Source organism: Conger conger, chromosome 6, assembly GCF_963514075.1.
Source record: "Conger conger chromosome 6, fConCon1.1, whole genome shotgun sequence".
Lineage (NCBI taxonomy): Eukaryota > Metazoa > Chordata > Actinopteri > Anguilliformes > Congridae > Conger > Conger conger.
In genome coordinates, this window is record NC_083765.1 from 49,690,732 (window position 1) to 49,717,243 (window position 26,512).

Consider the following 26,512-nt stretch of genomic DNA (forward strand, 5'->3'; position numbering starts at 1 on the left):
TTATGAGCCAAGTCTGTTTTTGACCATTGTTTATTGATTTCTGTTTTGTTGACCATCGCCTGCCTCTACCATGACTTTGCCTGCTGTTTTTGTGCTTTTGCCCTGCAGAGCAGACTTCGGTCTTGACTCTTGCACCGTCATTGACCTTGAGCCTGCCTACCGTCCGCCTGTGCTTCTGCCCCGCTGACAGCTTTCCTGGCTACCGGACTTCCCGCATGGTGTACCCACTACGAGACTGCCTTCTGCCTCGGTATGGCGCTTTGGTTTTCTGGCTGGATAATTACATGTATGAACATTGCTTGTGTTTTGACTACGCTCTCTGGATTTCCCCGAATAAAGCCCTGACGGGACTTTACTACACTACTGTTTCTGAGTCGTGCATTTTGGGTCCAAACCCCCCACGCACCCGTCTCAATCTGAGTCTAATAAATACCTAATAGTGCTCACTGAGTGTACGTAACGTCCCTTATTCTCCCATTTCATTGTGTCCCCTTGTGCTATCCATACCCCACACAAGCACTGTGGCTTCCTCTGATGCACACCCAGGCTGCACGGTGCAATGACTACTCCAAACGACCTCTGTTTAATGCGGTAATTACCGGAACGGAAGCATGGCAGCTGTGGTGGTGGTTCTGGAAGCATGGCGGCTGTGTTGGTGGTTCTGGAAGCATAGCGGCTGTGTTTGTGGTTCTGGAAGCATGGCAGCTGTGTTGGTGGTTCTGGAAGCATAACGGCTGTGTTGGTGGTTCTGGAAGCATGGTGGCTGTGTTGGTGGTTCTGGAAGCATGGCGGCTGTGTTGGTGGTTTTGGAAGCATGGCAGCTGTGTTGGTGGTTCTGGAAGCATAACGGCTGTGTTGGTGGTTCTGGAAGCATAACGGCTGTGTTGGTGGTTCTGGAAGCATGGCGGCTGTGTTGGTGGTTCTGGAAGCATGGCGGCTGTGTTGGTGGTTCTGGAAGCATGGCGGCTGTGTTGGCGGTTCTGGAAGCATGGCGGCTGTGTTGGCGGTTCTGGAAGCATGGCGGCTGTGGTGGCGGTTCTGGAAGCATGGCGGCTGTGTTGGCGGTTCCTGAGACTGTTTCTCTTCTCGAGGCAGATCAGCCACCCCTCCTCCCTCCACAAAAAGAAATGGCGGTAACAGCCGCTGCCACACACACGACTGCCTGCCTGCTGTCCAGTCTTCCGTAACACACCCCATTCTCCACCTTGCGATTTCTGGAACGTTCAGTACATCACTGTGGACCATTAGGAGTTAAGGATCCACAGACAACCTGCCCATTTCTGTATCTGATATTATGAAGTCAAATGGATATGAGGTGTAAGCAGTGTCTGCTGAACCTTTCTTTGGAGTATAAGCTATATCTTTATGTCCATGTAGGTCAAAATTAAAGGCAAATGCCAATGTTCAAGTTCAAGCTAAGTCTGAAATTGGAATGTGGGGCATGTTTTCATGTAGTTTGTGTTGATGCACATAACAAAGCTTTTGGCAATGACTTCTACCGCAATTGAGAATGCACTCCATCCGTTTCCATGCTCAAGGTTGCCAATTCAGTTGCGGGATGCCAAGACAAATCCTACATTTTACTGAAGAATGTCAAACTTTTGGCTACCATTCAGCTTGAGAGCGCCAGAAAACATTAAGGAGATAACATGTGTCAAGGGAACCTTATAAGTGCCTCTGTGACAATTGTAAGTTCCTTCAAGAATCTCCTGTCATGGGTGGTCTGTTCAGAAGAAGGCGATGGCAGCCTGAAATTACTGAGATTACTAACGACTATTTTCAATGCAAAACAAACTCCAGGTAATATTTGTCATGAAATAAATGTCAGGAACCAAGGACATCAGGCTTCGTAGCGATGGAGGCTGAAGTGGACATAGAGGGAAAGTGAGCGGAGGAGAAAGATATGAATGGCACCACAGAGGAAAGGCAGGGTTTTCATTTTGGTTCCTTGCCCTCAAAATACCATGCCATGAGCCAAGGGCACTCTGACGTGAGACAGGGGTCTTCTCCAAGATGAATGAATGTGCAGTAACAGGAGCAGGAGTGTGGCGGAGAGCGTGTTTGGGCAGGAGTGTGGAGGAGAGCGTGTTTGGGCAGGAGTGTGGAGGGGAGCGTGTTTGGGCAGGAGTGTGGAGGAGACCGTGTTTGGGCAGGAGTGTGGAGGACAGCGTGTTTGGGCAGGAGTGTGGAGGAGAGCGTGTTTGGGCAGGAGTGTGGAGGAGAGCGTGTTTGGGCAGGCGTGTGGAGGAGATCGTCTTTGGGCAGGAGTGTGGAGGAGAGTGTGTTTGGGCAGGAGTGTGGAGGAGAGTGTGTTTGGGCAGGAGTGTGGAGGAGAGCGTGTTTGGGCAGGAGTGTGGAGGAGACCGTGTTTGGGCAGGAGTGTGGAGGAGAGTGTGTTTGGGCAGGAGTGTGGAGGAGAGCGTGTTTCGGCAGGAGTGTGGGGGAGACCGTGTTTAGGGGGGCAGGGGTCTCGTTGGTCGCCTCAGGACAGATGTCGTCACAGGGCTCAGAGTCTGCTCTGCCGTGTTTTTTAATTCAGCTTTTAAGCTTTAAGCTCCTTTTCTGAGGTGACAGGCGAGCTCTGTGAGCCAAAGGATGTGAGGCAATAGACTTGACTTTATTCCAGCTGCTGCTCAGGTTGCATTCCGCAAAGTCAGGTGCAAAATGTAATGCATCAAATCTAAGTAAATCTATTTTCCTGCATCTATGAAATTATGAAATACATATGAGTGGAACTAGGCGGCACGGATGGTGCAGTGGGTAGCACTGCCACCTCACAGCAAGGAGGTCCTGGGATCGAATCCCGGTCGGCCAGGGCCTCTCTGTGTGGAGTTTGCATGTTCTCCCCGTTTTTCTTCAGGTACTCCGGTTTCCTCCCACAGTCCAAAGACATGCAGGTTAGGCTGATTGGAGAGTCTAAATTGCCCGTGGGTATGAGTGTGTGAGTGAATGGTGTGTGTGCCCTGCGATGGACTGGCGACTTGTCCAGGGTGTATTCCTGCCTTTCGCCCAATGTATGCTGGGATAGACTCCAGCCCCCCTGCGACCCTGCTTAGAATAAGCAGAGATAATGGATGGATGGATGGATGGATGGATGGATGGATATGAGCAGAACTGGGCATAGCACTCTAAATCCCATATTCATGAAGCACTTGGTTGGAGTGCTGGCATATGTTCCGGTTAGGATTCCAGCTCCAGATAAAGAAGGGTATCCTGATCATTCGGTATGCAGCGCTCCTCGTCTTAGAGAAGTGTGGCTTGCTACTTCTCCTTCAGAAGCCACTTTGATGAGTTCACCGTGGAGGACATTTCACCCCTCCTTTACAAACAGATGAACACCAGAATTTATTAAAATAGGGACGATTGAGGACCAAGTTGGAGCCACATACAGGGGAGGAGAGGAGAGGGGGAGAGGAGAGAGGAGAGGAGAGGAGGGGAGAGGAGAGGAGGAGAGGGAAGGAGAGGAGGGGGAGGAGGGAAGGAGAGGAGGGGGAGGAGGGAAGGAGAGGAGGGGGAGGAGGGGAGGAGAGGAGAGAGGAGGAGAGAGGAGGGGAGAGAAGGAGAGGAGAGGGGAGGGGAGAGGAGGGGAGAGGAGAGGAGGAGAGAGAAGAGGAGAGGGAAGGAGAGGAGGGGGAGGAGAGGAGAGAGGAGAGAGGAGGGGAGAGGAGGAGAGAGGAGGGGAGAGAAGGAGAGGGGGGAGGAGGGGAGAGGAAAGGAGAGGAGGAGAGAGAAGAGGAGAGGGGAGGAGAGGAGGGGGAGGAGAGGGGAGGAGAGGAGGGGGAGGAGAGGGGAGGAGAGGAGGGGGAGGAGAGGGGAGGGGAGGAGAGGAGGGGAGGAGAGGGGGAGGAGAGGAGAGGAGGGGAGAGAAGGAGAGGAGAGGAGAGGAGGAGGAGAGGAAAGGAGAGGAGAAGAGGAGAGCAGGAGTGGAGAGGCAGGGAGGTGAGAGGAGGAGAGGAGGGGAGAGGAAAGGAGAGGAGAGGAGGAGGGGAGAGGAGGAGAGAGGAGGGCAGGAGAGCAGAGGAGAGGACGGGAGGGGAGGGGGGAGGAGGGTGAAGTTTATGGTTGTCTGTCATTATTCTGTCTGTGCCGTGTTATAGCAGGTGATGGATGTAGCCCTGGGACTGTGGGATGTGACCCTGGGACTTGAGGCTGTGAATAAAGGTATTGTTATTATAAAGTTATTTTATTCCCCAGCAGTAGACTTTAAAATGGGGGGAGGAAAAAGGCGTCTAACTTTTCCACCAGCGGGGGGCATGGAACAGCGCTTCTGCTGTTTAGCACATTGCCCAGCAGGTGGGACTGATACAGATCCAGACAGAGGAACCCATTTCAGCACATCGCTGTCTCAGCATTAGTGCACACACCAGCAGTGAAACAGCACGTCAACTGGCAATAAAAGAAGTGGACTGAAACTTCCATACTCTGCATTGTGTTGTCTTCTATGATTAGTGTCAAACAACATTTATTCTCATGCCTGGATGGGAAACTATTCAGAGTGCAACATTACTGATCCCACCACGTAGGACAAAGTGAGTTCTGCAACAAAAAAAGGAACAATTTGTTTATTTACCAATTAGGTTTTCCTAGTTGAATGACGCAAAATTAAATCTTATCTCTCACGTGACTGCTTCTCTCTCTGCCAAACTGCTTCAAAGAGACAGAGAGCTCTTATCATTGATCGGTTTTACTGCAGTGACAGACTCCAAAGGTCCCTTGTGAAGATCACTGACAGTATGCACTCAGCTCCCAATCTTACAGCACACCAAAGGCAAATCTGATCTGCGCTCAAACGGTTGTTGATTTAAACCACCAAGCTCAGTGGCCAATGACCTGGACTTGGAGGAAGACATCAAGGCCAAGCGACCAATCAGGAATCAGAGGAACCCTGGGCGGCCAGCACACTTCTGAAATTGCCCAGTTGCATAGAAGTCCCTTTACTGACTTGTACAACATAGATTGTCTCACCACAGCCTTTTAGCAACTATGTGCTTGAAATATGAACCCTTAATTGTTCAAAGTATTTTTGTTGTTGTTTTTTGGGGGGTTTTTTTGCCTCGTGACTAATGGTGTGTTCGAAATTCTTCACAGAGGCCTTTCCGTAAATAAATACCGCTAATAATAGAGCTCTCTCTGACTTTACACAGACAGACACAGCCATGGAGGGTGGCTTGCTACTTCTCCTTCAGAAGCCACTTTGATGAGCAAGTTCACCATGGAGAACATTTCACCACTCATTTACAGACAGATGAACACCAGAATTTTGTCCAAGGGGATTATTATTTGCTATTCCCATTGGACTTCATCAGGAAACAATGGGCCTTATGAGTGTGCCACACTGGATTAAACAAACGCTACTTCAGAAAACTGTCCAAAATGAACAAGTAAACATGATGAATCCTGACCTGTTCTTAAATGATCATGTGTGCATGAGAATTGTGAATTAGCATAATTGACACCAAAAATTATTTTATGAGAGGTACTGTAGGTGGGTTAGGTTTTATGGGAGGTATTGAAATAATTTTATTATTCATTTATTTTTTGTACTGACAGGGTGAATTTATTCTTCACTGCATCTGCAAAGTACAATGTGAAAAGAGCCCAGGAGCCTGATGGAGTCACACTAACGAGAGCTCACCATGCTCACAATTAAAGTTGAACACGCTCTCATGAATACAGCTCAACAAGAATGACATCGATCAGGTATGAAAGCATTCGATTTACCCACAAGAGTGCATCTGTATATAAACACGATATGAAATAAAGCTGTCAAATAATTTATATGATAACAAACCCAAAAGACACTGCCTGCATGTGCATTATCAAAAATGCATTTACAGCTCATTAACTCAACAAAATAATTACTGATGAAAAGAACAATCAATTACAATTAGTAAAAGGATTTTGTCAATAGTAAGTGTAATATAATGTGGTCCTTTGTAAAGGAGCATTTGCAGTTCCAAAAGCAATTTATATTAACAAGACCTAATAGTCTCCTTTATAGCATAAACCACACCAGGTAAAAGCAAATGACCCCTGTATACCAGTCTGCTCCCTGACAGACACACCCCTTTGTCATTTTGAAAACACCCCCTTTGTGCCACCTTGTACCTTTTTCAGACACTGAGAGCGTATCCCCGCCCGATCAGTTCACATGTCCAGCAAGTCTACCACAGTTCAAATCAACAGTCATGCTGAGGCTGATCAGAAACATGCTACAAGCATTTTTAATTACATTTTTAAACACACCTTCACTGGGATGACGTCACTGTTACAGAGACTTTCACTGGGCAGATCTGCAGGGGTCCATCGTTCTTACCACCATCTCTCAAACCAGGAGAGAAGTATGGGAACACCCTCTCAGTAAATGTGTGTTTAAAAGTGTAAATGAGTGACATGTCACTGGAGTTGAAGAAGGACACCTCCCCCCCGTCATAGTCCAGCTGCACCCTGATGCTCTGGGGTTTCCTCTCCAGTGTGAGGTCAGCCACTCCTGCTGCTCTGTACTCATCACCATTCTTCAGCATTATGACCCAGTATCCTCTCCCTGGGCTGCATGTTATACTTCCCTTCCTGTTGATGGACTCTTTCACCACTCCTACATCCCACTCACGTTTATTCCCAACCTTCACCTCCCAGCTGTGTTTCCCTGAGGTGAACCCCTCAGATCCCAGCACAGACACACAGCTGTTAAACCTCTCTGGGTTGTCAGGACATTTCTGCGCTGTACCTGTGTGTCTCACAGTGGTCAGATCATCAGAGAGAGAGAGTTTGTGATGTGCAGTGTTGGGGTCCAGCATCACAGGAGCTGAAGAGAGAAATTTAAACAGCGGGAAGAAGAGTTACATTTTACAGACTGTATTTAGATTAGGTCACGTACACAGGAAATATGATATACTAGTCATATTATATATGCTGTGCATAATATACTGCAGTTATTGTGATTGATAATTTAAACATAAAACATATTTGCATTAGGAAAATGAGAAACTCATAGAAAACTTGATGCATACAATGACACAGCTAATAAAACATATTATTAATGAGGTTTTAAATTGTGTGTTAATCCTGTGTCTGCGTGTGTTCTGATATTAAACTGAGAGCAGTGCAGCCCTCAGGATCTTCTTGATCTTGGAGGAAACTGAGAATGGATGACTCTGTGCTGAATATCTTCAGCACCATTGATGTGTCCAAAAAACCTGATTTCAGCATCTGGCCCAGATACTCTCTGTACTGCACCATCCCCAGCATCTTCTCCCAGACTCTGAACGTCAGGTTGCCCAGGTGTTTGGCCACGTCTACCAGCGGCCCTGAGAGCAGCTCTGGGTCCTGCAGTGTGCACTGGGCTCTGTAACAACAGGCAGGAGTCAGTCAGCATCGGGAACTGAAGAGACTTAAACACACAAGATGAAATGAGTTGAGAGTCCACATACCTTTCCTTGATGTTCTTGTAGCTCTGAAAAACACATACCAGCATAATTATATGTGTATAAATGTATTTAGTCAAGTAATTTATGAAAAAGAATAAGTGAGAAAAAACCAGAGCCATGTTAATGAAAGTGATGCAGATGATAACAGTACACATGACGTTACTTTACTGAGGTTAATCGGTATAATCTCGGTCAGTAAATGAAGCTCCTACCTTTAAAAAGGAGGTGTCTTCGGTCTCCATGCCCGTCTCTATAGCTGTGATTTTGTCTGTAAGGGTGGAGATGTCTCCAGTGATGTGTTCTAGCTTGTCCTCCATTATCTGACTCTTCTGCTCCTCTTCCTCCTTCAGTGCAGCTAGTCTGGCCTCCTCTTCCTCACGCAGGAACTGGTGGAGCTTCTCAAACTCTGCCTTTATCTGCCTCTCTGTGTGCTGGGCTTGACTCTGCGATTCAAACACCATTATAACCCGAATAGTGTAGCTATGCTTTATTATGTATGGCAGTTGGTGTGTTTGTTATCACACACAACATTAATCAAAAATACAGTTTTTTTTTCATACAGCTAAAAATCATTTGGAAATGCTTTACGTACCCTGATGTGCTCTGCTGTCTTCTTACATCCTTGTTCAACCTCTGTAAACTTCTTCAGTTTTTCTTTAATAAGACTGAGTGCAGGCTTGAGTTCCATCTGGAGTGACATGAACCAGTTATCACTTATTATCACAAATGGCACAGTATTACCCTGCTACAATACAAGTGAAGGTCACTGTAACTTTTATAGGGCATCATAACATTATATGTTGCATTTTCCGTACAAATAATCCAGTCGAATATTTCAGCATAAAAGGATTACTAAACCACAACATAATCTACAGCCGACTGTAAGGAATGTTGAAGCATTCATAGAATTGGTTTGACTTGTTGCTACAGTTTCCTTGTATGTACACTCTCAGAACAGATCTATTAAATACAACACATTTTTTTACACCTTCATGTCTAGTTCACCTTGAGCAACTCCAGAAAAGAACAGAGTCCCCTCCGAGGAATCGCCACCTTAACGTGGTGGAGGGGTTTGTGTGTCCCGGTGATCCTGGGAGCTAGGTTGTCGGGGGCACTGTTAGCCCCCAGTAGGGTCTCCCAAGGCAAATTGGTCCCGGGGGAGGGGCCGGACTAAGAGCGATTCAAAGACTCCCATGACACGGCCACACAAAGACCCAGTTACCTCGCCCGGAAAAGGGAAACCGGGGCCCCCTGCTGGAGCCAGACCCGGGAGGGGAGCTCGTCGGCGAGCGTCTGGTGGCCGGGCCTTATCCCATGGGGCCCGGCCGGGCACAGCCCGAACTGGTCACGTGGGGTCGCCGCCCTGTGGGCTCACCACCTGCAGGGGTCGGCATCGGAGTCGGGTGCTTTGCCCAACGGGCAGTAGGCAAAGGCGGGGATCTGGGCGTGCTGATCCTCGGCGTTGCAGACTGGTTCTGGGGACGTGGAACGTCACCTCTCTGGTGGGGAAGGAACCTGAGCTAGTGCGGGAGGCGGAGCGGTACCAACTAGATATAGTTGGGCTCACCTCCACGCACAGTACTGGTTCCGGAACCAAACTCCTGGAGAGGGGCTGGACTCTGTTCTTTCTCAAGGTGAGAGGCGCCGGGCGGGTGTGGGGATACTCACAAGCCACCGGCTGAGCGCCACTGTGTTGGAGTTCCACCCGGGGAACGAGAGGGTCGCTTCTCTGCGACTACGTGTCGCTGGGGGGAAGGCTCTGACTGTCATTTGTGCGTATGCACCAAATGGCAGTTCAGAGTATCCGGCCTTCTTGGAGTCACTGGGTGGCATCCTGGAAAGGGTGCCACCCGGAGACTCCATAGTTCTGCTGGGCGACTTCAACGCTCACGTGGGCAATGACGGAGAAACCTGGAGGGGGGTGATTGGGAGGAACGGCCTGCCTGATCTGAACCCAAGCGGTGTTTTGTTATTGGACTTCTGTGCTGGCCATGGATTGTCGATAACAAACACCATGTTCGAGCATAGGGTAGCTCATAAGTGTACTTGGTACCAGAGCACCTTAGGCCAAAGATCGATGATCGACTTTGTGGTCGTATCATCAGACCTGCGGCCGTATGTCTTGGACACTCGGGTGAAGAGAGGAGCAGAGCTGTCAACTGATCACCACCTGGTGGTGAGTTGGATCAAGTGGCCGGGGAGGCTGCCTGACAGACCCGGTAAACCCAAACGTGTAGTGAGGGTGAACTGGGAACGTCTGGCGGAGGCCCCTGTTCGCGAGGTCTTCAACTCCCACCTCCGGAAGAACTTCTCACGCATCCCGGGGGAAGCTGGGGACATGGAGTCCGAGTGGGCCATGTTCAAAGCCTCCATTGCAGAGGCGGCAAGCAGGAGCTGTGGTCAGAAGGTCATCGGTGCCTGTCGGGGCGGCAACCCAAGAACCCGCTGGTGGACACCAGCGGTGAGGGAGGCCGTCAAGCTGAAGAAGGAGGCCTTTCGGGCTTGGCTGGCCCGGGGGTCCCCTGAAGCAGCAGACAGGTACCGGGTGGCCAGAAGGGCTGCAGCTTCGGCAGTCACTGAAGCAAAAACCCGGGTATGGGAGGAGTTCGGGGAGGCTATGGAGAAGGACTTTCGGTTGGCCTCGAGGAAGTTCTGGCAAACCATCCGACGACTCAGAAAGGGAAAGCAGGGCTTGTCTCAGGCTGTTTTCAGCAGGGGAGGAGAACTGCTGACCCGGACTGGGGATATTGTCGGACGGTGGAAAGAGCACTTCGAGGAGCTCCTGAACCCGAACAACACGTCCTCTGTGGAAGAGGCAGAGCCTGAAGACTCGGGGGAATCTGCACCTATATCCCTGGCGGAAGTTGCTGAGGTAGTCAAAAAGCTCCTCAGTGGCAAGTCGCCGGGTGTAGATGAGATTCGCCCTGAGATGCTGAAGGCTCTGGACATTGTTGGGCTGTCTTGGCTGACACGCCTCTTCAGTGTCGCGTGGAGATCGGGGACAGTACCTGTAGAGTGGCAGACCGGGGTGGTGGTCCCCATTTTCAAGAAGGGGGATCGGAGGGTGTGCTCCAATTACCGGGGTATCACACTCCTCAGCCTCCCTGGGAAAGCTTACTCTAGGGTACTGGAAAGGAGGCTCCGACCGACGGTCGAACCTCGGATTCAGGAGGAGCAATGTGGCTTCCGTCCTGGCCGTGGAACAGTGGACCAGCTCTTTACCTTGGCAGGGTTGCTGGCGGGGTCATGGGAGTTTGCCCATCCAGTCCACATGTGCTTCGTGGACTTGGAGAAGGCTTTCGACCGTGTCCCCCGGGGAACCCTGTGGGGTGTACTGCGGGAGTATGGGGTACCGGGGCCGTTGTTACGAGCCATCCGGTCCCTGTATAACCAAAGTGAGAGCTGTGTCCGCATTCTCGGCACAAAGTCAAGCACGTTTCCGGTGGGTGTTGGACTCCGCCAAGGTTGCCCCTTGTCACCGGTCCTGTTTGTGGTATTCATGGACAGGATCTCAAGGCGCAGCCGAGGTCAGGAGAGTGTCCGGTTTGGTGACCTCAGAATCGCATCTCTGCTTTTTGCGGATGATGTGGTTCTGCTGGCTTCATCGGACCGTGACCTTCAGCACGCACTGGAGCGGTTTGCAGCCGAGTGTGAAGCGGCCGGGATGAGAGTCAGCACCTCCAAGTCCGAGGCCATGGTTCTCTGCCGGAAAACGGTGGATTGCTCCCTCCGGGTTGGGAACGAGTCTTTGCCCCAAGTGAAGGAGTTCAAGTATCTCGGGGTCTTGTTCACGAGTGAGGGTAGAAGGGAGCGTGAGATCGACAGGCGGATCGGTGCAGCGTCAGCAGTAATGCGGGCGTTGCACCGGACCGTTGTGGTGAAGAAGGAGCTGAGCCGGAAGGCGAAGCTCTCGATTTACTGGTCGATCTACGTCCCAACCCTCACCTATGGTCACGAGCTTTGGGTAGTGACCGAAAGAACGAGATCGCGTATACAAGCGGCCGAAATGAGCTTCCTCCGTAGGGTGGCCGGGCTCAGCCTTAGAGATAGGGTGAGGAGCTCGGACATCCGGAGGGAGCTCGGAGTAGAGCCGCTGCTCCTTCGCGTCGAAAGGAGCCAATTGAGGTGGTTCGGGCATCTGATCAGGATGCCTCCCGGGCGCCTCCCTTTGGAGGTTTTCCGGGCTCGTCCAACTGGGCGGAGACCCCGAGGGAGACCCAGAGCCCGCTGGAGAGATTATATATCTCTCCTGGCCAGGGAACGCCTCGGGATCCCCCAGGAGGAGCTAGAATGCGTTGCTGGGGAGAGGGACGCCTGGAATACCCGGCTTTGCCTACTGCCCCCGCGACCCGACTCCGGATAAGCGGGTGACGATGGATGGATGGATGGATGTCTAGTTCAGGACAACACATCTAGTGTTACTTGTGTTACTCTGCATTAAAAAGTCTCCCTTAACTCATACATAGATTATACACCAATGAGCCACAACATTAAAACCACCTGCCTCAACCAGTTTATTTCATGATTAAAAATGTGTACAAACACTTACTACTTAATTATATGGTATGAATATTTTTACCTGTCTGTCAGAACTGAATGTTTTACACAGAGGTTTTAGTCATATTTGAATTGAAATGTTGTCATTTAAAACAATACCTTCAGCTCCAGAGTGGCCTCTTCCACTGGACAGACCGGGTGGTTTCTGTGTTTTTTTGAAGTCTGACAGACGAGACAGAGAGGCTCTTTGTCATGTTCACAGAATAAAAGAAGTTTCTCTCCATGAAGAGTACAGCGAGCGTCAGTCTTGTCTGTAGTTTCTCTCTCAGTCTTCTGCTTTAAGAAAGACTCCACAATGTTTTTTAAGGCCAGGTTTGCAGGTGGTTTATGCATAGAGGCCTTTCTCCTGCAGAGGGGACACTCTCGAGAGCTCTTCTGTTCCCAGCACTGCTCCAGACACGCTCCACAGAAGCTGTGGCTGCATTTCAGGACAACAGGATCTTTAAAAATCTCACAACATATAGAGCAACACAGATCGTCCTCAGGAAACAAAGCTTTAGCCTCCATGTTACAGTCTCTCGGTCTGATAATTTCACTTTCACTTTTGCTGAACCTTGGGGCGACATGGCTCAGGCAGTAAGAGCAGTCGTCTGGCAATCGGAGGATTGCCGGTTCGATCCCCCACCTGGGCTATGTCGAAGTGTCCCTGAGCAAGACACCTAACCCCAAAATGCTCCTGACGAGCTGGTTGGGGCCTTGCATGGCAGCCAATCGCCGTTGGTGTGTGAGTGTGTGTATGAATGGGTGAATGGAGAAGCATCGATTGTACAGCGCTTTGGATAAAGGCGCTATATAAATGCCTGCCATTTACCATTTTGGATAGAACACACCTTGTCCTCAAAACATCTGCTTAAAAACAGGAACCAGCCTGCTGATCAGGCTTGTAGTTCTCCTTCACTTCACTTGTTAAATGAGAACATGCAGCTCCTTCACTTCACTTGTTAAATGATGAATACAATTGACAAAAATCTGTTGTAATCACTACGATTTCCCATGATTTTTCACGAGTATAAATGCAACAATTAATTAATAAAAAACCATCAGATATAGCTATAGCTCACCAATAAGGCAGTTTAGTTTAGTATGTGCCTTATGTATTTATTTTTATTTGCATTCTGAATTTGCAGGCTCCAGCCTATCTTTCTCACCGAAATAGCATTGTGGGACCTGACACACAAAACTCATCTCTCATGCAAATAACATAATTGCATCATCAGATATTTTTTATTAAAATAGGGACGATTGAGGACCAAGTTGGAGCCATATACAGGGGAGGAGAGGAGAGGAGAGGAGAGGGGGAGAGGAGAGGAGAGGAGGAGAGGAGAGGGTGAGAGGAGGAGAGGAAGAGAGGAGGGGAGAGGAGGAGAGAAGGGGAGAGGAGAGGAGGAGAGAGGGGAGAAGATGAGAGGAGAGAGGGGAGAGGAGGAGAGAGGGGAGAGGAGGAGAGGAGAGGGGGAGAGAGGGTAGTTATAATTTGAATAACTGAGCCCACACAGCCTTTCATCCCTATGCAGACACAAGAGGTTATCACCCAGGAAACATATTTCCCCAAGCACCAGTTAAACAAGTGAGACCAGCGTTGATATTCAATTTACCCAGTCAACCTGAACCTATAAATATTGCAGCCAGATCCACAGATTCCACTCCCCAATCCAATCCCATTCCAGCAGTTTGAGAGTGTAAGAGCTGGTTGGGTGGAGTTCTGTATACTAAGAGGATTGTTATGTGTCTGCCATTTAAATTTTTCACCCACTGGATGGGTAGGTTTAATAATCAGGCTTGAGACCTAGAGGAGCTCTAAAATTCAGGAGCGGTCATCTGGCAGTCGGAGGGTTGCCGGTTTGATCCCTAGCCCCGAGCGTGCTGAAGTGACAGGGGTGACACCCAGGAGCCTTCATCAATCACAAATTGTAAAGTATTTGAATCCAAAACGATTACATATTTCAGTGAGGTTTGATCGATAATACACCAAAGCATTACCCAGCAAAACGGGAGACGATGGACTAAGTTAACATCTTTACTATTGCCCCTCCCTCTGCATGCTCACATCTTGTGAGAATGGAGCCAAGCCATTTCCGCCAGCAGGCTTTAAAATGCACAACCTGATCTGTGATGACTGTCTTTGTAAACGTAACGGACGGCGATGCTGAGTCTGTGCTTTTTTTATATGAGAGGTGCATGCACAGTCCCTGTTATTGAGAGGACAACTGAACACAAAAGACTCAAATAGTAAATATGGTAATATGGTTTGTTTTGTTTTTAAACCTTTCTTATTCCTGAACCACAAGTGTGTTATTTCAAGGCAGGTCAGCTGAGTCACCAGGGGATGACTAATTGAGTAAATTACAAACTAGTCACAATCACAAAAAGGATGCTTGCCGTCAGATTCTGTGGACTCAACCGTGGTTTCCCTTTATAAAAGTCTATTTTTATTTCTGTAGGGGGGTGCTTGCGTTACCCTAAATACTCGTATTGATGGATTTGCTGGTTTATATGTCGTGGTGGAGAACAGACTCAACTATGCATGGCCTGGGGCACACCACACACCTGTAGTCATCAATGTTATAATACACTTACAGCTATAACGTGTCCGGAAATGTCTATGACAGCATTGTTATGCTTTAATAAAGTGCATTCATGAAAATCATTGTATTTGGTTTAATAATGAATTGAGCAAGGTGTGTACATAAAGTATGTATAGCCATACAGTATAACACATAGGAATGATCAGGGTCAGCACAAACACATACAGTATAACACACATAGGAATGATCAGGGACAGTACAAACACATACAGTATAACACACCATATGAATGATCAGGGACAGCACAAACACATACAGTTTTAAAGAAGAGATAATGCCAAAAGCTAAAAAAAACAGGAAATTCACAGAAGCACCGAGAACATTATCCTGACCTATGCACCGTCAAGGCTTCCAACACGCAATACCTGCTATGGGTACTGAAACTATGGTGGTCTAGTTCAAACAACATGTACCACTGGGCAGGCTGCTGAGGATTCAATCACATATTCTCTTTGAATCAACAACCAAATAGATTATTGTCAGAGGAACGCAGGAGTCGATTAATTTATAGAAATCAATTACGTAAGTATTTTGTAGCTATATGTACTTAAATTTGTTACTTTAGTATTTTAATTAATAATGAGAATAATCAATATCAATGATTAAACATACTGATACATATTTGGGGTTGAGCTAGCAAAGGATGTAGGATGAGGTAGGTGTGTGTGTGCGTGTGTGTGTGTGCGTGTGTGCACGTGCACGGAAGCACACGTGTCCCGTGAGCAAAGGAAAGGTAAACGTAGCTAGCTTGGGTAGCTAGCTAGAGTTCTGGATGGGAGTGTTAGAATATTATTTCTCCTGAATATCCTTTCCATTGAGTTGAACAGGAAAATTTGTCAAGAGAAAAATTCTTGCAGAATATCTACTGCAGAGCTGGCAGCAGCGTGATGGATGAGGCTCATTTTATACCTTGATACAGACTGAAAAATCATGACTGGTCTATAACCGCAAGTCTACATATATGTCAAACAAATGCTCATTGTTAGACTGACATGTTGCCATGTGAATGTGTAACATTCTTAACAGAATATTGTGCCATAATTGAATCCTGCATTGATTTCAAGTATGGCAGAGGAATGGCATTGTGAAGAAAGTACAGAGCCTCACAGGTAAAGCTCTTCTATGGCTCAGCTACCTGTTATACACCAGCTAAACCTGCAATTTGCCTGGTCTCTCACCTTAACGCGGCAGAGCACTGGCGTAGACATCAGATTTGAAAGTCATATGGCTGGAGATTTTCGAAAGGCCCACAATCTGCCCTGAGACTCTTCCCTCCGTTTCTCAGTGTTGCTCCTTAAAAGGTCCAAGTTTATTTTGACAGGGATTTGCAGGGTGAATGAAAATCTACCAGCCATAATAGACCCTAGAGTCAGAATCCTTGCCTCCCTGCTATTCCCCTCCACGATACCATGAAAAAACAACAGCGATTCAATAACACCTTGGAGAGACAGGATTACCTGAGAAGACGTCAGCGTTGTGTGAAATCTCAAGTGCCCATCTCCAGCAAGGCTAAAGACAGTTCTCAAAAGATGTATCAAACCTCACCTTTGAAGCAACGGCAGACAATTAACCCCTCGAGTCCAAAATGATGGATTGCCAGGGCTGTGACACTTTTGGCAGTGGGGGAGGGGGAGGGGTGTTTGTTTTGTATGTTTGTTTGTTTTTCAGGATGGACTACTTTAATGAAGCGAAGCAGTGTGTATGTGTCGAGAACCTATTTCTGTCAGTCTGAGAATAAAGTGGGGTAAACCTCTTGAGAAAGTGTGCATTCCGCTGGAGGAGATGTTCGCTCTCTCTCTCTCATTTGTTCCTTGCTTCACTTCTGAAGAATGCGCTAACAATGCAGGGGGAACAGAGAAGCAGGAATTTTAATTACACCAGGCGCGGAGCAAAACAATGATGGGGTTTATCCAAATTTTCCCAGTGTGTTTGTGTGTCACTTCCTTGTTTTGCATAAAAATAATTAGGCGAGAGAAAGCCGGTACTGAGGCCTGTGAACAAGCCGGGTCGTCCCAGGATTGATGTCGGTAATAAAGCGTGGCACGTTCATGGACATTAGCAGTCACTGAACACGCCGTACGGAAATCCTGTAGACCAGGAGTGTCAAACTCCAGTCTATGAGGGCCGCAGTGTCTGCTGGTTTTTGGCGTGTTTCTGCACGAGAGATACCTCCCCCATTGGTCCACACACCTTGTTCTCAAGGCCTTAATTGGCTGCTTATTGAAAGGAAACCACAATCACCAGCAGACACTGTGGCCCTCCAGGGCTGGAGTTTGACACCCCTGCTGTAGACACTGAGGGGGGAAGATGATTAACACTTACTAGTACTTACAATCAGAGCGCAGTCTTGGCTGCAGGGTAGGATGGAGGTGGCTCAGTCCCTTCACAGTGCCACACAAACAGGGAAAGGCTTCCTTCGCAGTGGAGGCCCCATGTTTTTTTGGCGGGGCGTCTCCCTTGGCGGGGTGTTGCCCGTGCGATCGGTGGCACTGTGCTCTGTCGTCTACTGGAAGTGAGCCGCCAATCCAGGCCCTGCTGGAGTCACAGTTCAACTTTTGCTGAAAAACCAACAATCTACTTCACATACAATTTATCATGCCTTTAATCTGAGCAGGACGCAGCGGAGATCTTTTGGAGATATTGTTTCATGGGGGGCCTTTCAGCATGACAGCCTTTCCATGAGATCAATCATGTTTCATTAATTCAGCTCGATTGAAGCCTCATTTCAGGCCTCAAGGAGCTTAAGACTTATGAGAAATTAATGGCATAACAGATGTCTTCACAATTTGGCTCCTTTGGATAAAAAACAAAGATGATTCCGAAAAAACTTCAATATGTTAAAACACGGACAGTGGAAGGTCTATACTCCTGGGCAAAATGTTACTAGTTTTAATCATTTATGCCCGCAGGACGAGAAGAAATTCAAGTGTAAAAGTGAGATATTCAACACTGTTATGTTGTTACGATCGGAGGTTCTTTCATGTTAATAAGCCGGGGCGTTGGATATGTAAGCGGAGTGTAGAAAGTGTAGAAAGTGGAGATGAATCTGAGATAATCGGTGAGAGAGAGGAGGTACAGGTAGTGGAGGGTGGGAGGAGGGGGTGTATGCAGGAAGCTTTATTTATAATCATTTATCAGTCTTTTTAACTCCCCCCCCCCCCCCCCTCCCAAAGGAAAACAAGACGTGTCTATACTTCAACACTGGAAAAGGCTCAGGGACCTCTGGTTTGCACTGAATGGCCTCAGGCCAGACGCTCTCCTCTCTCTGTGAGACGAGTGAGGAGCTGTAAGCAGCACATTATTTCAAAATGCAATTCCATTATTTTGGCAGCCGTGCAACGAGCCGGCTTACAAGATGAATTTGAACGCATGCATGCGCAGGGCTTGGTCTCCCTGTCACAGCTTTTCAAAGCAGGAAACACTCTCTGAATTAAAAAAAATGATCTTTTAGCTTGTCTTTTAATCCACTGGGCTAAAGGGAGCTGAGAAGCGACATATACCTATTTTCTTCCGTTATTTTCTCATTTGAAGCTTCATGCAGGGAGCTCTGTGAGTGTGTTGACACAGATTACTCTTGCCAATATTGTAACTGGCATGGCATGGCAAATTCCACCTCACCAGGGGTGGATTATTTCAAGCACTGCATTGCCTGACAGCTGTGGAAAGCAGAAGGAAGTCTCATCTTAAGATGCAGAATTTGCTTTACAGTCCTGTCAGCATCCATCTTACTGCAAAGCGTGGGAATGGCTGTTCAGGGATAATTGTTTCTTTGGATAATAACATTTGCTTTCAAGTGCTGATATTTTTTAATACTGGTTGCAGCAAAATAAATATCAGGTAACAGGTATGCCCAAACCCAGATAACAATCTTTGGCACAGAATTTCGACAATGTCATGTCTGTTAGGCAAACCTGAAATTTTTACAAACATTAAACATGGTGTAGATATCACAATTACCTACAGTACGTACCAGAGTTACAGTTCAATATTTAATCTAATGAATATCTGTTATCACATATTACAAGCATTTTATTTTCTATCCATTGTAACAGAGTGGTGCAGCTGATCAGCCACGTCAGCTGGATGTGGCAAAGAAAGAAACTAGAAAAAATGAAAGAATGAAAGAATTCAGTAGAGTGCAGATCTCTGCCAAGGCATGTCTCCTCTCACATGAATGGGTACAACTAATGTCTTGGCAATCCATACCAATTTGTTTAGATGTGTTTGGCCGGATGGTGGCGCTAGAGGAAAGGTAAGGGGGATACCAAATGTAATGGTTTCTTACTCTTGGGAAGTTGAATGAGCACAACAAATTTCACGGCAATCGTGCCATTACTTTCCAAGATATGTCAATCACAAATTTAAAGTTTGGCCTGATGGTGGCAAGGGGTCAAGGGGTCACTAAAATCGATGGGTTTCTTCCTCTTGGGATTTCATCTCAATATGGTAGATTCACGGACCGACAAACTGATGGACAGACATTTTTACCTGGCAGAGGTTAGAATGTAAAAACAATAGCTAAATGTACAAAAGCTTGATGCAAGTTTAAATACTTTTGGTGTTATAAGGCCAATGGGCTCGGCGGTCACTTTGCAGGTGTCACTTGGTTAGTTAATTTTACTGTTCCGTGTATCAAAATACGATTCATTTGATTTCTCATACTAAACCAGGCAGTTCACTGTTAGTTCTTGTGGGGGTTCCGCAGTCTGAGAGTTTTGAGAAACCAATACAGACATCGTGGCCATGGTCACGAAGAGCTTTTTATTTGTATTTGCACACTGCCCTCAGCACTTTGACAACTGATATCCACAAAAGGGAACGTTTTATAAGCGACATGGAGGGTGCGGTGGGGGGGCCACTGGCAATGTGCTCATTTACTGATAAACGTATCTGCATGGTCACGCTAGGACTCGGAACGGCACTGTCCTCTCGGGTCCTCTTCACACTTGTTCCTGTGTTTGATCTGCACTTCGTTGTAGGTCGCTCTGGATAAGAGCATTGGCTAACTGCCTGTAATGTAATGTAATGTCATGTAAATGGGGGGGGGGGGGTAGGTCTGCCTGAGGACAGCCCTCGCGGTAAGGGAGCATGGGGTAAGGGAGGGAGCACGGGGGGAAGGGAGGGGCTCGGACGGGAGAGTGATCCATGGCGATTGGAGCTGAACTCTTGGCTGCCTGCCAGCACTAACTGTACTTATTACACTCATCCTGCGAAGAGAGCATCCATCTCCCACTCCCCTCTGACACACCATCCATTGCCACATTCATTCATCATTTCCACAATCGCCAAAATGAATAGAAACTTTTGGCCGTGATGGATGGCACCTCTAATCAAGACCATAGAAAAGATCCATGCTCGAGTCCAGACGCCTTTTTCTTTCTTGCATTTTTTTCTTTTTTTTTGTTCTAATAAGAAGGTCTGCTCTTGTTAAGCTCCTTGAGTGATATTCTTTGCCGCCATCATCTGCTTCCTGTAGGTCATTCACGGGTCGAGAGGGGAAAACAATACCCTGTTTTTTTCAGACAGGATGCTTTTTCTTCTTGTTTGTTTGTTTGCCGTGTCTAAAACAAAGACTGCATGGTGTTGAGAATATTATCTAAAGGAAATCCCCTCAGAGTAGCTATTCAAAGGCATGCAAATGACATCGCCATGCGAGTAAAGAGAAAACAGCGGGTTGTGTTCATTTTCAAAACGCTTAATTACTACATTTCCAAAATAATTTTCCTGTTTTCACTGGTACAATACATACAAAGGAAAAACAGAGAAGGGTGTCACAGCCTGGTGAAAGTAACTGGGCTTACTTCAGTAAGGTTTGAGGCACTCTCACTGAGGAAGGAATGAAGTTAAAACACCTTAATTGACCTGGTATATCCTATATATTAAGGATTAAAGGTACAATAGGTAAGATTTTTGTGTTAAAACATTGTTACAAGACCATTGTAAATACCTTCCTATAATTGAAAAAGGCTCACTGACATGTTGACTCACCCTCTGCCTGTGTTTACAGTCCTTAAATTCAGGTTTCAAAATATACAATGGATGGCCCGAACACTTCGTACCAAAACATTGTATAACTGTATAATGCTATACAAATCAAGCTCATTGGTTGAAGATCAGTTCTAATTGCCACAGCCAATGGCATTTCAACGTCAGCGCGTTTACAGAGAAGGGGAAGGGATAAACAGTGTTGTGCTTTGAAAGTGTTTGTTGCTTGTTGCAATTCCTCTCTTGACCTTTAGAAGTCCAAAATTACCTACATTTCAAATAATTTTCGAGTGTCATACAGGCTGCAAGGGAGGCTGGGCATTACCTTTTCCCTTCATTGGAGCTTGTTGTTTGTGACTTGGCCAGACACAACACAAACGCTGCCCACAGCACGTCCTCAAATGCTCACTGGCTACGTTGTCTCTGACGCGCACGTCAACCCGGCTGAAGTTAGAGGCGAGCAGGCCGCTCTGGGGGAACAGGGGCTGACACCTGACGGCCAGTGGGATGTACTGCACAGGTGTAGACAGGTAGACCTCCTTCTCCAGGGGCAGTATCTGATAATTCATTACTGGCTTTACTCTTGTCACATGAAACAATGAAGAGACTACTCTATTGATGACTTAACAGGAATGTATACGGGCAGAAAGGGTTTAATTTACTGGCTCTGTTTTCATGTTTGAGGTGACAGCAATGATGGATGGACACTACGCTCTGCATTTATCTTGAAAATTGGGTCATTATACCCTCAATAAAAGGATGGTGGTCTGCATTTATACTGATAGCAACTTTGACAAAAAAAACAGGAGCTTCATTTACATATGTCCCCATGCAAGTCAAATTTAACAGGGAAAACCAGGCGAGAACAGTGAAATCACATAGGTATTCTGTCGCACATAGCCAGTTTTGTTAAGCAGGTTGTCCCACTGAAGGTCATGACTAGGTAATGTGTCTTCAACAGGGATATGAGCAGGGCCAGAGCAAACAGCTCCCCCTATGGATGGGAGGTCTATCAACATGTGCCCTGCAAATCCACTGGGATTAAATTTGGATCATTAAACTATAAATGTTATATAATATATAACAGAAAATATGCAGAAAGCAGCTGAACAGAATTTTTTTTTAATTTTGTGTTTTATTCTGAGCACATGAAATATACTGAAATCAAGATGCAAGCAGTACAGAAATATGGGATATTCTGTTTTGCTCACTGGACATTTGAAGTTGCAAACAAATTACCAGTGTCTCTGAAAATTAGGAACACAGGACTTAAAGCCGCTTTAGCCAATCAGGAATGCAGTTACTTAAAACCACTTTAGCCAATCAGGAACGCAGTTACTTAAAACCGCTTTAGCCAATCAGGGACGCAGTGACTTAAAACCGCTTTAGCAAATCTGGCTAAAGAGCTTGACATGACACTCCCCCCCCCCCTTATCTCTATGCTCAGAAATATCACACATCCAAGGCTTTTCCCGTGTTTGTTGTTTATGAAAAACAGAGACGGGGTGTTGTGTGTGCACACGCTTCTTATAGCAGTGATATCACCTTGCGTCAGACTGATCTCAGCGTTGGAGAGATCCAGCTCACAGCCAATCCCGTGTAGTACATCTAATTCCCAGAGGAACATGCAAGGAGAAGGGGCCTCATCTCGGGAGTAGAAAGGAACTGAAAAGCACATTAATATCATAAACATTAATATTTCCCTGGCGACATCTGTATGCTCAGAGGATTACTGGGCTCCCGGGTGATTACTGACAGCAAAGAGGGGTTGCAAGTCCAAAAAAAAAATACATAAACAAGAAAAGGTTCCATCATCCCCTGTATCAGGAAACGCAAGCGTCCTCAGCACACAAACAGTACCATACAATCCCCCTGTTTTCCCCACACCACATCATAAATAACACAAGGACAAGGCAGGCATCATTCCACCATGGGCTTTATACAGCCAGGCACTCAAATATCCCACCTTAGAGGGTGCAAGTCCCAGCAGGGGGGAGGACGACATGCGACACAAAAAAACATTTTAAGCGTATTCCTCGCCTGAAGGCTTTGTGTCAAATATATTACAACAATCCAGCAGCTTCTTCAGCACGGCCGCACTCACGGGAGAGGCACGGGGAGAGGCACGGGAGAGGCACTCACGGGAGAGGCACGGGAGAGGCACTCACGGGAGAGGCACGGGGAGAGGCACGGGGAGAGGCACGGTGAGAGGCACGGGAAGAGGCACTCACGGGGAGAGGCACGGGGAGAGGCACTCACGGGAGAGGCACTCACGGGAGAGGCACGGTGAGAGGCACGGGAAGAGGCACTCACGGGAGAGGCACTCACGGGGAGAGGCACAGGGAGAGGCACTCACGGGAGAGGCACGGTGCCGCGTCTTCTCACGTCAAAGTGCAAGCTCTGTCTGCCTCTGTGGGCGACAGAGGGGGTCCCCGCCTTTTAAGGGGCTCCAGAAGAAATGACAAAATGGCAGACGCAATCCTCCGAAGGGCCGCTCCCGACCTCTGTCCGCTCCCGAGGTGTGACCTCTCCTGTCTGTCCGTAGTCCCACTTTGGGCACAGGGCTGCTGGGTTCTGGCTGTCGGCCAGCTTTCCATGAGCAGACACCCGCGAGCACAAGAAACACAGAAAGACACAGAAAGACACAGGAACATACAGGAAACACACAAAGCCATTTCCCACAGTTGCCTTACGATGGAAACGCACAAAACCATACGATATGAGTGTTGAAAGCTTCGTACAGCCAAAATACCAATGTGTTTGTTTGGGTACACCTCCTCACTGGCAGTAAATGGAAAGAGCACAAAGTTTCCCAATTTCAAATATTGTCTGTGACCTGTTCTTGTTTTACACCCTCAGTTACTTAACGCTGTTTTAGTTTTTGTATCCGCTCATGTTGGCTGTTGTATTGTTGTGTTCTATGGTCGTGTCTTGTTGCTGTTTTTATATTCTGCTTCATACTGCTTTGGCCCTGTCTTGGCTAGGTCTCACTTGTAAAAGAGGTTTTAATCTCATTGTGACTTCCAAGTTTAATAATTAATAGAAAATATTCTCTGCATAAAATACTTCATCAGCTGCTCAAGCAGTCTCCGGCTCTGCTGCGAGTTTGGGGAATGTTACGGAGAGGCTGTCGTTGTCTCTGTGCCCCGACCCTCCTGGTGACTGCACTTTACAAACCACTCTTTGTGATTAGAAGGGTTTCGTGCAGGTTAAAGGGCAAAAAGATCTGGTGGGTATTGTGCTTTAAGACGATGAGAGCTGGTTTAAAGAAATTATTTTAAATGCTTCAACCACAAATTACACATTCTCTGTAAATTAAACATTCATATTCATCAGTATTTCATATTATTTTGGATTGGTGTGAGTGTGTGGGTGCATGTGTACCAGCATTTGGCAGAAGCTCCAGAGCAATGTACAGTTGATTAGACTAAGCAATCCTCCCCTGGAACACTGCAAGGTTGAGGGCCTTGCTCAAGGGCCTAACGGCTGTGTGGATCTTATTGTGGCGACACCGGGGATCGAACCACTGACCTTACGGGTCCCAGTCATGTACCTTAACCACTACGCTACAGGCCGCCCCAGGTAGATGTAATAAAGTAAAAATGTTCCTAATAAAGTGCTCGGTATTACCGAAGTCAAGCCTGGCATTATTGCTTGGTGGGGAAATCAATGTCCCTCATACATCACAGAGATATAAATAAATGATCCACAGGATTATATCTTGATATGAACTTTTATTTACACACACAGAAAACACCTGCCACTCATGGGATTAATCTTACTAGGATTTAATATTCAACGATGGTTAGACAGGAACATTTTGAAAAATATTAAATATGAATATATTCGTCTCATGTAATATAAAACATGATTCATTGACTGGTGTGATTATAGCTTGATGTGTTACTGTACTTAGGAATGAGACAAAGTTAATTTCTTAGGAGGGCAAATGTGGCTGGAATATCTGAATAATAATTCTTCTGGGAAGCACATAAATTAAACGCAAGCCTTCTATTCCGTTCGCATATTAACGGTGGCGGATTGTCGTACTGCTGGTCCATGCGCTGTCACTTCCTGTGCGCTGGGTGCAATGGGCTCCATGCTGTCACTTCCTGTGCGCTGGGTACAATGGGCTCAGTGAACCGCGTGCGCTGGGTACAATGGGCTCAGTGAACCGCGTGCGCTGGGTACAATGGGCTCAGTGAACCGCGTGCGCTGGGTACAATGGGCTCAGTGAACCGCGTGCGCTGGGTACAATGGGCTCAGTGAACCGCGTGCGCTGGGTATAATGGGCTCAGTGAACTGCGTACGCTGGGTATAATGGGCTCAGTGAACCGCGTGCGCTGGGTATAATGGGCTCAGTGAACCGCGTGCGCTGGGTACAGTGGGCTCAGTGAACCGCGTGCGCTGGGTATAAGGGGGTCAGTGAACTGCGTACGCTGGGTATAATGGGCTCAGTGAACCGCGTGCGCTGGGTATAATGGGCTCAGTGAACCGCCTGATTTAAATACATCATGTGCTTGTTGCTCCCTCCCCCTGCAAGAACACCAGCAAAAAAAAAATCCCAGCAAAATATGCTTTGCAGTCCGCCTGTGGTTGCCACTTCCCATATTGTTTTCATTACAACCCTACAAAATGGCTGCCAATCCGGAAATACCTCCCGTTCTTAAACCTGGCTTAGTGTTACCTGAAAAGCGAGAGACAGATGTGAGTTATTTATAGTGGCAATTCCTCTGTCCTGGGGGGCTTTCCGACCTCCCGCTTCCTGACCCAGGCCCTTTTCAATAGCTTGAGAAAGCGTTTGAAGAAAAGGCTTAGCGTACGCTTAGGAGGCCTGAGGCCGGCAGGGGCCCCTGCGCTTAGGAGGCCCGGGGCCAATGGGGCCAGGATACCGGAGACAACAATAGATTAACTCTTCTTTGGAAGCACCCATTCGAGTTTCTATGAAAGGTACATAACATATTTTGTTTAAATGACTGGGCCATCTTGGGGATTAAACATTATTTTCCCAAGGAATCTGTTTTAATAAGGTGACTGAGGGGATTTGTTTGAACTACCTTGGACGTGATGAAATTTGAGTTAGGAAACACACATTGAGCCCAGCTTGCCGTTGATGTGACACGTGTGAAATGAAATGAAATGAGTGAGTGTGCTTAACTGAGTGCATCACAGTATCCCTGAACGCTCAGCACCCTGCCTCTGAAAAACGGCACATTCCTCTTTCAGCTGAAGCAGGACGAGCCTTTGTTCCAGGCTGAATGAGTGAGTGTCTGAGGCATCGGAGAAGCAGCCATTTCCAGGCTTTTGGGGCGCCTCTTCAGGTCCTTTAGCGCTCCAGATCGCAGCTCACTGTGGCGGGAATTTTCAGCCTATCTTCAAATGACAGAAACTTGCACCTCCCTCCAACTATGACCGACATAACAAATACGTATACTTATATCGCAAATAAACACGGATAACCAGATTAAATCTAATCTGATTGCATTATTGTGTCAAATGTATTGTAATATACTTTCACATGAAATAAAATAAATGAAAGGCCCCACTATGCTGTGCAGTATACTATATCCATCTCTTCTCCAATGATTACTTGCACACTTGTGGAGAGACGACTCCAGCCTACACGCGGCCTCCTCCGTGAGTAGCAGGACATGGTGCAAGACCAGCTTACGAAACTAATGTCGCCAATCAGTCATCACCCAGCTGGCAGACCGGGGCGCAGGAGGCCGGAGGGACACAGTACGTTCACGTCAGGACGGGTGGCCATCCCGACCATCGAGCACCAGGTTCTGTCAGTGCTCCAGCTTAATGTAGAGGGCCTCACCACCACCAAACTGGAAGTCACTCACCACCTCGCCGACTCCCACAAAGTAGCAGCCTTCCTCCTTCAGGAGACACACTGTGACAGTGATAACATCCTCAAACTGCCCGGATTCCAACTTGCTGGGTCCATCCACA

The 26,512-nt window shown here is 47.4% G+C and overlaps 1 protein-coding gene across 1 annotated transcript; it reads right to left on the reverse strand.

The window, feature by feature from the left end:
- Nucleotides 1-5,573: 5,573 nt before the first annotated feature.
- On the reverse strand, nucleotides 5,574-12,497 carry LOC133131205 (zinc-binding protein A33-like). The gene is made up of 6 exons (XM_061246446.1): nucleotides 12,084-12,497; nucleotides 8,020-8,115; nucleotides 7,640-7,870; nucleotides 7,431-7,453; nucleotides 7,197-7,345; nucleotides 5,574-6,805 (listed from the first exon to the last, which is right to left on the reverse strand). The coding sequence occupies exons 1-6, from the start codon at nucleotides 12,489-12,491 to the stop codon at nucleotides 6,249-6,251; spliced, it is 1,464 nt and encodes a 487-aa protein (XP_061102430.1). The 5' UTR covers nucleotides 12,492-12,497; the 3' UTR covers nucleotides 5,574-6,248.
- Between the last annotated feature and the right edge of the window lie 14,015 nt (nucleotides 12,498-26,512).

Coding starts and splice junctions, on each gene's coding strand:
- LOC133131205 (XM_061246446.1), bottom strand. CDS start 12,491: ATGGAGGCTAAAGCTTTGTTTCCTGAGGACGATCTGTGTTGCTCTATA. Junction 8,116..12,083: donor AGGCCACTCTGGAGCTGAAG/GTATTGTTTTAA, acceptor ATGTCACTCCAG/ATGGAACTCAAGCCTGCACT. Junction 7,454..7,639: donor AAGACACCTCCTTTTTAAAG/GTAGGAGCTTCA, acceptor TGTGTTTTTCAG/AGCTACAAGAACATCAAGGA.